Source organism: Adiantum capillus-veneris, chromosome 9 (genome assembly GCF_014529385.1).
Source record: "Adiantum capillus-veneris isolate H3 chromosome 9, ASM1452938v2, whole genome shotgun sequence".
Classification (NCBI taxonomy): domain Eukaryota; kingdom Viridiplantae; phylum Streptophyta; class Polypodiopsida; order Polypodiales; family Pteridaceae; genus Adiantum; species Adiantum capillus-veneris.
Genome location: NC_140939.1, coordinates 147,445,083 through 147,458,828, shown reverse-complemented (window position 1 = coordinate 147,458,828; position 13,746 = coordinate 147,445,083). Strand labels below are relative to the sequence as shown.

Below are 13,746 nucleotides of genomic sequence, written 5' to 3'. Positions count from 1 at the left end.
CCAATGGGCCTACCCTCACAAAATGTTCATAAAGAGGTACGCACACTACTTGGGGCACCACCTTCTTTTGGGAGTGGAGAAGGAAACCAATCAAAATAACACTTGCACTCACCCACTCAAGCAACACACTTTGAAAACCCCCTTACTCTATATACACTTTGGACACTTGAACACCATCAACGATTATGCAACCCAATGCCGTGCATCAAAATGAAATATGCAATTTGTGGAATAGCATTTCACCTTCTCCCCATAAGAATACCCATAATACATCCAAACTCTTCCTCTCTCAAGAACTCATCAAAAAATCATGCGCACAAGACTTGCCTCTCAAACACACAAGAGAATCACTTACATCTAACTAACACACTTTGCATAGAGAGCTCATCTCCATCTATGCAATGCCGTGACACAAATAAAATCACCATGAGAGGTAGCCACATGCATATGTAATGAAGAAAAAGAGAGTTGGAGTGAGAAATTTCTTTAGACCAATTGAATAAGTGTGGAGAAACAAACCAATGGTAAATTGAGAATAGAACACTTACTTGATTTCTCGCACACCTTTTGAGGGGAGGACAGACGCTGGCTAACCATCACGAATTGCGACACTTGAAAGTTTTGAAGATGATTTCATGATCATTAGCATAACCATGAGAGAGATCATGATGTATTTACAAGTTATTGAGGTGCTACAAATGATTTATTGGGTTGATGGAGTAAGAGATTGTAGAATGGAAAGAGTGGAGAATAGAGTTGCACTTCCTCCAAAGAGGAGGGTTAGGAGGGAGGATGTGAAAGAGGGAGAGTTGGGGTTTTCTCTACTATTGATCAAGAAAAAACATGAAGTTGAAAATATATGTGTGTGTCCTTGAGTCTCTCCAAGGGGGGCTATTTATAGTTGTGTAGGAGTGGGATTATGCTACACTTAATTAGAGTAAGTGATTCGACCTAATTAAGTGTCCTTTGACCACTCATTGAATATTGGACATAAAAGGGACTATTTATTCACCAAAAATATCATTTTAGACCGTGAAGGCTCCATAGGGGTGCATAATGTAGGTGGGCCCCACCATGAGGCCCTACGGGTGGCTCCTGCGGGGTATCTCAACTTATTTGTCTTGGCATTTAGAAAGCATCTTTAGGTTGGTCCCATCACATACAAGTGACCTTGAACACTCATTGCTCTTCTAGAAGATGAGTAGGGAAAAAATAAGATCTCACCCTCTTGATTTACTTGATTTACAGTTCCCTTTTGCTGCGAATGTGACAGATTTACACTATTTTGACCATAACTTTTTACCTGTAGCTCGGAATGACATGCTTCAAAAGGCAAAATTGACCTTCTCAACATGTTTGATATGAATTTGGACTATTCTTCACGCCCATGCACCAATGAATTCAGTTTGGAAGGTCCACACTAGGCTAGGGAACCTTTTGCTTCCAAGTCTTCTTGTATGGGCCCTTTGCTTGTATGCATCCAAGGGGAATCATGCTTTTTCAAAAGGCTATGATGCTTAAACAAATAGAGGAGGGCCCAATATTATTTGCTTGTGAAAAGAATATACAATTGGAGTCTTTTTTGAAAGGAGAGAAACTATATGTATATTCTTAAGAGATATTGGGCCACCTATGTAGGGGGCATAGAAGACTTGTAGAGAGGGACCATAATCTTTGGTAAAGACAAGTGGAGAGTTGATTTCCATGGGAATTTATCTATATGGGGTGGAAGATGGATATATTATTTTTCTACTACTAATTCACAAGAGGTAAGAAAGTTTGGGGGTATATAGTTGGTTATTGTATGCTTATTCTATTTACGAAGCAAAAAAGAAAAGGGTGGTAATATAAATATATGACTAAGGTGACATTTTTGGGAAGAGTATAATGTATGTGTCACCACAAAGGTTAAACGAAGAGGGGAAATTTACTCTAGATAACTTAATAGCATAGAAAAATATATACACATATGAGGAAGAGGACGTTGAGTAGGCTGACAAATGTTGCAAAAAGATGGTTACCATTTTATGCCACTCATATTAGCCCTCCCCCAAGCCTAGAGATATTCATATCTTTAGGAGGACGGTGTTGCTTCTTTTTCTTCTTTTTTTTTCTCTTTTTTTTTTCATTTTTCCTTTTCCACTTTTTTTTTTTTCAAGAGGAGGAGTGTCATGTACTCTTTTACTCCATTAGACCTGCTTTTCATTACCTCAATCCCATAAATCGGAGATGGGAGGGTTGCCTTGGGTATGTTCAGATTCCAAGGCTGGTTCTTCTTTGCACATCAAAGCTTTAAAAATAGGTGGAGCATTTGCCAAGCCGAAGGGAGCCATGTCAATTTGGAGCTTAGACGATGTAGGTAGATGACTGCCTATCAACGGATTGATACGTTGAAAGTAGGGCTTTAATCTCCATCCATTGACTCTGGTCTTGTGGAGTTTCCTGATAAATCTGCTAATCTGTAACTACCATTCCCAAACTTTGTTTTTATCATGAAAGGTCCCTCCCATCTTTGCAAAAACTTTTTGTCAAGTCGAGTATCAAGTCGGTTATCATAGGGAAGAACCAACATACCTTCCTTCAATCCTTTCCCCTTGAGCTTCTTGTTGATTTTATCCCTTTGGCTTGTCGCTTTGGTGATGTAGTGATCAATGGACTCTTCTCTATCTAGCTCAAGTCGTTGGAAATCTAAGATCCTTTCATATAGAACCTCTTTTGGTTTTTTTGCCACTCTTGCAAGAACGCGCAAGCTTGAGAGCTCTACCTCAATGGGGAGAAGTGCCTCCTGTCCATAAACTAGATGAAAAGGGGTGAATTGGGTAGATACCTTGAAAGATGTCCTATACGCCCAAAGAGCAGCCGTCAAATGGCGATCCCAATCATTAGGCCGGTCCACAACCTGCTTAGAAATGATCTTACATATCATTCCATTCACTTTTTCCACCAATCCATTGCATTGAGGATAGTAGGGTGTGGAATGCAGGTGTTTCACTTTTAACCTCCTCAAGAGATCATTCAGAAGGTCAGCCCTAAAACGCGGGCCTCGATCTGATAAGATTTCTAGGGGTGTTTCAAACCTACTACAAATATGATCAAAAATAAACTTTGATACCTCTTTAGTTGTGATTCGGGTTGTGTTTGTTGCTTCCGCCCATCGTGTCATGTAGTCAACACCCATGATGATGAAAACCTTCCCTGTAGAAGTACGAGGTAGGGGACCTATTGCATCCACACCCCACTTTTCAAAAGGGCCATAAGATATTATTGGGACTCGAGGCTCATATGTTAGTCATCTATCCCCAGCAATTTGGCATGGCTTACATGCCTTACACCAATATTGGACATCACGATGTAAGCTCGGCCAAATAAACCGTGCTTGTAAAACCTTCCTACTTGTAATATCTTGAGAAAAGTGACCACCACAGACATCATCATGACATGAAAGAAGAATTTTCTCTATCTCTTGCACACCTAGTACTCTCCTCAAGACCAAATCTTTCCCTTTCTGATATAAATCATCCCCAATCAACTGGTAAGGTGTGGCCTTCTTAACTAGTCTATGTCTTTGCACCTTGTCTAAGTGTTTGGGACACTCACCTGCTTGTAGAAAGAAGATAATGTCTTTTAGCTCCTCTTGACCTTGATATTTGGGTTCATATAGTTTCACACCTCCTACCTCCATTTGAAGCTTTTCATTTGCGAGTAATTCTGCTTCTTTGTTATTAGTTCTCACAATGTGTTGTACCTGTGTTGCTTTAAAACCCTTCATCAAAGCTCTTACACTACTAAGCCACTCAAACAATGTACGATTCTTGCACCTCCAAGTCCCTTGGATTTGCCTGACCACTAGCAAAGAATCACCTTTTATAATAAGTCTTTGTATGCCTAATTCTTTGCATTCTTCTAACCCAAGGGTTAGAGCAGCATACTCAGCCTCATTGTTAGAGTGAACACTGGGTAGAGTGATACCTTTTCTAACCATTACCTCCTTTTGTGGGTTCAAAATGATGATTCCCCTTGCTGCTTTGTCTTGTTGGCGTTGATAAGCTCCGTCAAAGCATAAAGTATGGGCATTATCAATCTCCTTCACTTTGAATTGTTTTGAGCCTTCCTCTCTTTGTAGTCGTGATCCTTCCCTTTCTCTCACTTTGTAGGTGAGAATGTCTGCAAGTCCTGCTCTTGTGCTATCTTCTACAAGGAAAGTGTATTCAAATTCTTGGAGTTCAAGCACCCACTTTGCTATTCTAGATGAGAGGCTCATGTGTTGTACTACATAAGGTAGATTGTGCTCTAAGGTGAGAAAAACAAATGGCACAGGGAGAAGATACGATCGAAACTTCCTTACCACAAACAAGATTACAAAGACCACTTTCTCCATTTCAGTGTATCCCTTCTCGGCCGGAGTCATCACCTTGCTTGCAAAATAGATCGGACTCATGTATGATGTTTTAGGATCTTTTTGCATCAAAACAACACCAATTGCTTCGAAACCTACACTTGGAGTGACATAGTAGGTCTCCTTTGGATCTGGTGGCATTAGGATTGGGAGAGAGCTAAGAATGCCCTTCACTTCCTCAAAACATTTTGCATGTTCCCTCCCCCATTCAAATGTAGATTGGCTTGCCAACCTATGCAAAGGGGCGATGGCTTCTGCTAGGAGATGGATGAAGCGAGACATGTACCTCACTTTGTGGTTGAAGGTCATTAGCTCCTTAGTTGTTGTTGGTGGAGATAATGACAAAAGGGCCTCTACTTTAAAGGGATCCACTTGAATTCCTTGTGAAGAAACCACATGGCCTAGCAAAACCACCTGAGATTCACCGATATGACACTTCTCTGGGTTGAGTTGTCCCCCAAGTTGATGGAGCCTCTTAAGCCCCTCTTCAACCTTTTGGCAGTGAAGTGATCTACAACTATAAATACAGAAATCATCCATAAAGACTCTTATAGATTTTCCAAAGAATGGCTGAAATACAAATATTGTGAATCTCATGAAGGTGCTAGGAGCATTGGTGAGCCCAAAAGGCATTATTCTGAATGCAAAACATCCCCAAGGTGTGATGAAGGTGGTTTTTGGTTGGTCCTCTTCTACTATTCTAATTTGAAAATATCCTGAATACCCATCACACACAGTGTAGCATTCATGACCTGCTACTTCATTCAAAATTTCATCTTGGAAAGGGAGAGGGAAGTGGTCCCTCTTTGTCGTAGCGTTGAGGGGTTTGTAATCCACGCAGACCCTCCACTTACCATTCTTCTTGGGAGTGACTACAATAGGTGATACCCATTCGGAGTTGGATACTGGATAGATGAAGCCAGCCTTCAAGAGTCGATTCACTTCTTGTAGGAGAGCCTTTTGTTGCACAGATCCTAGTCGCCTTAACTTTTGAGCCACGGGTTTGGTCCTTGGTTTCAATTCAATTCGATGCTCTATTACATCTACACCTCTTATTTGTGAGTAGTCAGTGATAAACAAATTGGGATACCTCCTTAACATATTGATGTAGGACCTCTTCTCCTCACAAGTAAGATCTTTTCCAAGCATCTTCTCAAATCCTTCTTCAAGGTGGTGGCATCTTTCATCCCCTCGTGTGTGATTGTCTGTTGGCTTTTCTTCTACAGGAACATCTTGAGTGTTGGCATTGAATACAATTCCCATTACCTCCAAAGAAGACTCCTCTTCATTGGTTGATGCACTGCTTGATGGTTCCTCATCACTTGAGTAAGGACTCTCCTCCTCGCTCTCTTCATCTGCCGTGGTTTCATAGTTCATATCTAGTTGCTTTCCTTCTCGCCAATCATACACCACCGGTTGACCCTTCTTAAAAATCAAACGACCACTTCCCCATTTTTGATCTTCATTCACAGCAATGAGCCAAGGCCTCCCTAGGATGATGGGATAGCCCTCCCCCTTAGCTGGCATGACATACATATCCACTCGTGCATCTATGTTATATACAGAGACTTTTACATTTTCAATGATCCCCAAACACTTCACACTTGAGTTGTTGGCTAGCCTAGCTTGACAATTAGAGGACTTTGTAATTTCAAGCCCTAACTTGTTCATTGATTTTTCCGTGATCACACACATTTGAGCTCCACCATCAACATATACATTAGAAACCTTTTTACCCCTTATGTAAGCATCCACAATGGGTTCCACATCTTTTTGTAGCTTTGAGGCCACAACGTTAATGGAAAGATTTGATTTCTTTTTTGGAATTCTTGTACTTACCAACTTTGGCCATTGCCTTCTTACTTTGGCTGATAGGTGTAGAAGTTGAGGCCATGAAATGTTTAGCTTTTGGGTTTGTAAATCCTCCAGGATGTTGTAGGACTCTAGCTCCTTTCCCAATGGGAAGTCGTTGATACCAATTTCCATTCGCCTTGATCTTTTCTTCCTGCTACTTTCAGCTTCTTCCATCTTTGACTTCTTCTTCTTGTCCCTTCTGGCTGAATTTGTTCCTTCACTTCTCATGTCTTCATCCTTATCATGTGCTCTTGTGTGTTTTTCTGTCGGCATAACATCAAAGTTTAGAGTATGCTCATCTATTACCTCTTCTATCTTGATGATGTTGACTCCTCTTTCTTCCTCCTCATGTGGGACGGGAGGTATATTTGCTGGTGGTGGTGGTCGACGAAGGATTTATGGGCCTTGAGCTAGTTCTTGCCGCACAGTGAGAGGAGGCGGTCTGGGGGGATATATGTCTCCCGAAAGTCGCCTTGGATGTGGACAATTGTACATGCCATGGCCCATTTCATTGCAATTCCAACATCGCAACTCTTGAGCTTGTCTTCATTGATTGCGATTCCCTTCTCTTGGTTGTCGTTGTTGAGGTAGGCCCTGTACTAGATTCAGAGTGAGGTGAAGATTGTGCAAGAGGGGCCCTAATTGGTGCTTCCATGGTTTGTGAAGACTCCCTCTCACTCACTTCATTCAAACCCCTTGCTCTATGTGCTTGGAAGTGTAGTTTTCTAAACTTGATGATGGCTACCTCACGTGCTTCTTCGAAGGTGGATGGGAATTTTAGCTCTACTTTAGCCTTTAAAAGTGGATACAAGCCAACCATGAATCTCTTTTTTTTTAGAAAGCTAGGTGCACCACCATGATTTTCTGATGTAGCCTCCCACCTACCCCATAGATTGACAAAGGTTGCTTCATAAGAGGGATAGTCTTCAAGTGATACCTGCTTATGTCCAATAAGACATTTCCATAGTCCTTCAGAAGTATCACCTTTACCGAACTTGGAGAGGAAGCTTGCTCGCAGTCTCTCCCAATTGGACTTGATTTGGGGTTGCAAGGTCTCATACCATGCTTTAGCTTCTGCTTTTAGAACCAACGAGAAGGCTCGTAGCTTTACTTCCTCTTCATCTCTCCCGGATATGAGATGTGCCATCTCCAAGTTGTCAAGAAACTCTTGCGCATCTTCCCCACTTCTTGCATAGAACGTGGGAAAATAACTTGACATTTTGTTTAGACTTTTTGAAATTTCTTTTTTTTAAAGAAACTTTTCTCTTACGGGCCGCACAAGATTGTTGACACTATAAATCTGATTACATTAAAATGAAGATGTACACATCCATTGTTAATTCGTACTTTATCATAGGTAGAATAAATGGATTAATTGAAGCATTGATTTCATGGAGGCAAGTGGATCCAAATATCCTCCTTATGATAGATTGAAACCTAAACTTAGTTGCAATGATTATATGAATGGATTGCCGAGCAATAGGCCTAAAAGGTTCATTGTTTTGATCGTGATTCATGTGCTACTCCTCGTTGTTGGTTTGAAGACCTCGTTCCTTCATATGGCCCTTGAGCACCCCTTCACCACTCCTTGTTCCTGCCTTTAAAACAAAATGAAAACGTGAACATGAAAAGAAGTTTCATAATTGATGATTGGAAGTCTTTCTGCACTAAACATAAAAACAATGCGTTGCTGGAAAAAGACTTTTCTATCTATGTGAACATTTACTCTAATGTGTTGTGCAAAATGAAATGGATAGATGGGAACTCCATTGTTCATCACTAAAAAATTTGAAGGTAACTTGGAAATATGTTCCTCCGTGGGGGCACCACTTTATGAGGGCGAGCTTTTTGAAATGGGGCCTCTAAACCCAAACCAATGGGCCTACCCTCACAAAATGTTCATAAAGAGGTACGCACACTACTTGGGGCACCACCTTCTTTTGGGAGTGGAGAAGGAAACCAATCAAAATAACACTTGCACTCACCCACTCAAGCAACACACTTTGAAAACCCCTTTACTCTATATACACTTTGGACACTTGAACACCATCAACGATTATGCAACCCAATGCCGTGCATCAAAATGAAATATGCAATTTGTGGAATAGCATTTCACCTTCTCCCCATAAGAATACCCATAATACATCCAAACTCTTCCTCTCTCAAGCACTCATCAAAAAATCATGCGCACAAGACTTGCCTCTCAAACACACAAGAGAATCACTTACATCAAACTAACACACTTTGCATAGAGAGCTCATCTCCATCTATGCAATGCCGTGACACAAATAAAATCACCATGAGAGGTAGCCACATGCATATGTAATGAAGCAAAAGAGAGTTGGAGTGAGAAATTTCTTTAGACCAATTGAATAAGTGTAGAGAAACAAACCAATGATAAATTGAGAATAGAACACTTACTTGATTTCTCGCACACCTTTTAAGGGGAGGACAAATGCTGGCTAACCATCACGAACTGCGACACTTGAAAGTTTTGAAGATGATTTCATGATCATTAACATAACCATGAGAGAGATCATGATGTATTTACAAGTTATTGAGGTGCTACAAATGATTTATTGGGTTGATGGAGTAAGAGATTGTAGAATGGAAAGAGTGGAGAATAGAGTTGTACTTCCTCCAAAGAGGAGGGTTAGGAGGGAGGATGTGAAAGAGGGAGAGTTGGGGTTTTCTCTACTATTGATCAAGAAACAACATGAAGTTGAAAATATATGTGTGTGTCCTTGAGTCTCTCCAAGGGGGGCTATTTATAGTTGTGTAGGAGTGGGATTATGCTACACTTAATTAGAGTAAGTAATTAGACCTAATTAAGTGTCCTTTGACCACTCATTGAATATTGGACATAAAAGGGACTATTTATTCACCAAAAATATCATTTTAGACCGTGAAGGCTCCATAGGGGTGCATAATGTAGGTGGGCCCCACCATGAGGCCCTACGGGTGGCTCCTGCGGGGTATCTCAACTTATTTGTCTTGGCATTTAGAAAGCATCTGTAGGTTGGTCCCATCACATGCAAGTGACCTTGAACACTCATTGCTCTTCTAGAAGATGAGTAGGGAAAAAATAAGATCTCACCCTCTTGATTTACTTGATTTACAGTTTCCTTTTGCTGCGAATGTGACAGATTTACACTATTTTGACCATAACTTTTTACCTGTAGCTCGGAATGACATGCTTCAAAAGGCAAAATTGACCTTCTCAACATGTTTGATATGAATTTGGACTATTCTTCACGCCCATGCACCAAGGAATTCAATTTGGAAGGTCCACACTAGGCTAGGGAACCTTTTGCTTCCAAGTCTTTTTGTATGGGTCATTTGCTTGTATGCATCCAAGGGGAATCATGCTTTTTCAAAAGGCTATGATGCTTAAACAAATAGAGGAGGGCCCAATATTATTTGCTTGTGAAAAGAATATACAATTGGAGTCTTTTTTGAAAGGAGAGAAACTATATGTATATTCTTAAGAGATATTGGGCCACCTATGTAGGGGGCATAGAAAACTTGTAAAGAGGGACCATAATCTTTGGTAAAGACAAGTGGAGAGTTGATTTCCATGGGAATTTATCTATATGGGGTGGAAGATGGATATATTATTTTTTTACTACTAATTCACAAGAGGTAAGAAAGTTTGGGGGTATATAGTTGGTTATTGTATGCTTATTCTATTTACAAAGCAAAAAAGAAAAGGGTGGTAATATAAATATATGACTAAGGTGACATTTTTGGGAAGAGTATAATGTATGTGTCGCCACAAAGGTTAAACGAAGAGGAGAAATTTACTCTAGATAACTTAATAGCGTAGAAAAATATATACACAAATGAGAAAGAGGACGTTGAGTATGCTGACAAATGTTGCAAAAAGATGGTTACCATTTTATGCCACTCAACGGACCATGCATCTCGACTTCGACTGTCGAGCCCGAGCGTACGAAGACCTTCCTCTTTCTTCTCTCTTCCTCCTTTGCCTAAGGAAAAGCCAAGGAGCCCCAAAAATCGAAACCGCTTCCCTTTCTTTTTCTTTCTCCTCTCTTTTCAAAGCCAAGAAAAAAATCTTCTTTTTTTGGGCTGCCTGTACGCTTCCTTTTGTGAATGTTTCTTTTGCTTTTGAGCAAACTCCACCCAAGCTAAGTGGGCTAGCCTTTTCCCTTTTTGAACTTATAGCCAAGAGGGTTTTCTAGGCATGGTTTCCCCACACCGTCGATGCTCAAGACCACACATCCTCATCAGGTTTCCGTTCAGCCTTGCCATATTGGATTTTCTCTTACTGATTTTATATTCCAAGAGCCTCACCACATTCCAGCCATCCCACATCCTCGAACATCAAGTCGCAAAAGCGGGAAAAAAAACTAATTCGCCACCATTCCGATTGTCCGCTAACCTAAATTGGGCGTACCATGATGCGTTCGACTCCGAGCAACGAGCCATAAACTCGGGTTGGCTTTCCAAATTGCATGCCATTTTCCAAAATCTTGGCAAGCCCTAAAACATGCATGTTGATGCGCTTACCAACATGGCCCGGTGAGCACATACCGGATCCCTGGTAAATATTCCACAGGCCATAACTTGCCCGTTTGAGCTCACGAAAAGACCGACATGCTCCACAGCTTGAGCTTTACATGTGTATCCAATGATACCAGTTTTCACCACCTGTCTGTACCTGCCCTGCCCGTCGGGACCTGCGAAGCCTTCTAACTTCGAACTGACATATCTTTCACACCGAAGCCCCGTTTGACGAACCGTTTGGACGGGCTTCTAGAGCACCGCAAACACTTCATTCTAGGACACATTCCTGCACTTTGGACACCTTGACTTTCCATCTCAATTATCCCAATTTGGTCACATGGTCATTTTTTTTTGACGTGAAGAGTTGTGAATTAACAATTTTGTTAATTAAAATTGTGATCACACAAAAAAACACGTGATGACATGAATATGAAATCTCTGGCAGCATTCCTAGCTTCCCAAATGAAGGAAAGCATCCAAACTCTAAGCGACATCAAACATAAATGTAGACCCTCATCCCCACTTTGCAGCATCCTAAAAATCATCATGTACTTAGAAATCTTGACCTGCCGGCAGAGTCTACAATAGTCCTCAATAGACATCCACCATTTATTAACTTGCAAAAAATCCCAACACAAAATATGTTTCATAGAGTCTAGTTTTGGACATCTAATACACTTTCCTTGTGTCACATTCTTCCTTGCCAGTAGCTCCCCAATGGGCATGACCCCTGTTTAGATTTGCCAAAGAAAGATTTTATGTCTATAAGAATAGTGTGCATCCTAGTTGGACTCAATTCTATATAACCACCATTACACCGTGCGTTGAAACCCCCACATCTTAATGCAGCTCTCATGGATTTGGCTTTTCGACACCAGCAATTGATAGAAGATCTTTGTCAAAGAAGACCACCAATTGACCAAATTGTTCGAGAGTTCCCAATCCCAAAACCTTTGAAATGATTTTTTATTACATGGAATGTGAATATTGAAGACAATAGTTGACAACAGTGCCCATGGTACTCTAAAGCCATCTCCAAGCTTGAACAATCTCCTAGCAGTGTAATGAACCCTACCATCCCAAACCAATTTAGAGCATACATATTTCCATGATTGCAGAAGCATGTTACTAGTATTTCCACATAATTTCATTAGCGTAGTAGAGAAAAATTTATCCCACGAAGACATATTCCAAAAACCATGAAAACACACGATAGCTTTGTCAATCAAATAATAACTTTGACCGCATTTATCCATTACCAACATATGTCTCACGAGTGTAGCCTGCCTAGCCAACATCTACGATTGCAAATTCATAATTCCCCAAGCAATGCAGGTCCTATCGATGGAGCCCCATAAGAATTATAGGCACCTAGATCTGAGACGGTTTAGAGAAGTATCAGACCAGTCACAAGCAGTGGTAAGAAATACAGCAAGTATGGAACAAGAATGGACTAGAGCACTCTAACCCGAACATGGAAGGCCATTCATTATAGTGCCAAGATGCAAATTTCAAACAGACCCTCTCTTCTACCCACTCAGTCAGCTGTTTAGAGGTAACATCCACCCCTATGGAATATCCTTAAAGATAGTTCCTTGGTGGAATTTTTTGCCTCGCGAGATAAGGTCCCCAAAATTTTTAGCAGATCCATCAATTAAATTAGATTTACCCAAATTTATCTCAAGTCTTGCAACGAGCGAGTATACACTCAAATAGTTCATACACTTCTCAATGTTAGCATTATTTGCTTGAATAAAAGTTAAGGTATCATCAACAAAGCCCAAGGCTACCAGCAGGTCTTGCCCATTTTGCATACCTTTGAGTTTCCTCCCACTAACATGAGTAGCAAGAAAGAAAAAAAAATGGATGTGTAGCAGCAGAAAAAAACAACGGGCTCTAGGGACATCCTTGTCTCATGGACCTACAAATTTGCACGGCTTCTTACAGCCTGCCATTGATAAGAATTTGTGAGGAGGCCCCTTGCCCTAGCAAAAGAATGCATTATGAAATTCTATTGCCAAGTCCCATTTTTTTAAGGATGTTAATCACAAAATCCCACAACACTGAGTCAAAAGCTTTTGCAAAGTCAAGTTGCAACATTACCACTCTTTGATTTGTTTCTTGCAAGCTTCTATGCCTCGCATGACAATAAGAAGTTTATCAAGTATGTACCTTCCCCCTACAAATCCAAAGTGAGATTCATGCAAATGATCTTAAGAAAGGGAGAAATTATGATAGTTATGGCTTAAACTAGATGCTTATACAGGATACCCATCATGGTGATAGGCCTCCAATCTTAAAAAGAGGTGGGAAAGGTTTCTAGAGGCAAAAATTTGATAATTCCCTATTTTAAGTGGGGCTCCATACTCTTGGTGTTCCAAACACAGTTTATGATTGCCAATACTAGAGGGATCAGCAGGTGCCACTATGCCAGCAAAAACTCCTTAGTGAGTCCACAAACCCTGGCTGATTTTTTCATTACCCAATTTTTTGAGATCCCACAACAATTCCTTAACATCAAAAAGTCCTTCAAGTCTATTAGCATTACACGCCTCAATACATGGATTCATAGCTCAAAGCATTAATCAACAGCTTGTTGCCTTTATGGAGATTCATAAGGCTATTTACTGAGGATTTCATCATGGTATAACTTACATTTTTCAACACCTCTGCTCGTGAAGAAATTTCCTGACCACTTGGCTTGACAATTCTATTTATATTGTGTCTAGCATGTTTGGACTTTAGTTAATTAAAAAGAACTTAGAGGAACAGTGAACATCTTTTTACTCTTGCTGCCTACATTAAAAAATGATTCTAGAAGCACTCTCTTGATCAAATTTCCTTTGCAGCATTCTTGCACCCTTGCGATTCTCAACATCCTCATCATCATACATTGATACATCCATGGACATTACCCTTTTTATGACTTCTAAAACATGAGACATATCCTTTTTTTTTATATTGGGAAT

The 13,746-nt window shown here is 40.5% G+C and overlaps 1 protein-coding gene across 1 annotated transcript; it reads right to left on the bottom strand.

The window, feature by feature from the left end:
- Positions 1–1,010: 1,010 nt before the first annotated feature.
- LOC147451339 (uncharacterized) lies at positions 1,011–8,969 on the bottom strand. Its single transcript, XM_086520298.1, has 2 exons — positions 8,672–8,969; positions 1,011–7,848 (listed from the first exon to the last, which is right to left on the bottom strand). Exon 2 carries the CDS (start codon positions 6,521–6,523, stop codon positions 3,290–3,292), a length of 3,234 nt encoding a protein of 1,077 aa, XP_086376424.1. The 5' UTR covers positions 6,524–7,848; positions 8,672–8,969; the 3' UTR covers positions 1,011–3,289.
- Positions 8,970–13,746: the final 4,777 nt, after the last annotated feature.

Bases quoted from the DNA above. Each gene is read 5' to 3' on its own strand.
- LOC147451339 (XM_086520298.1), bottom strand. From the start codon at position 6,523: ATGCCGACAGAAAAACACACAAGAGCACATGATAAGGATGAAGACATG.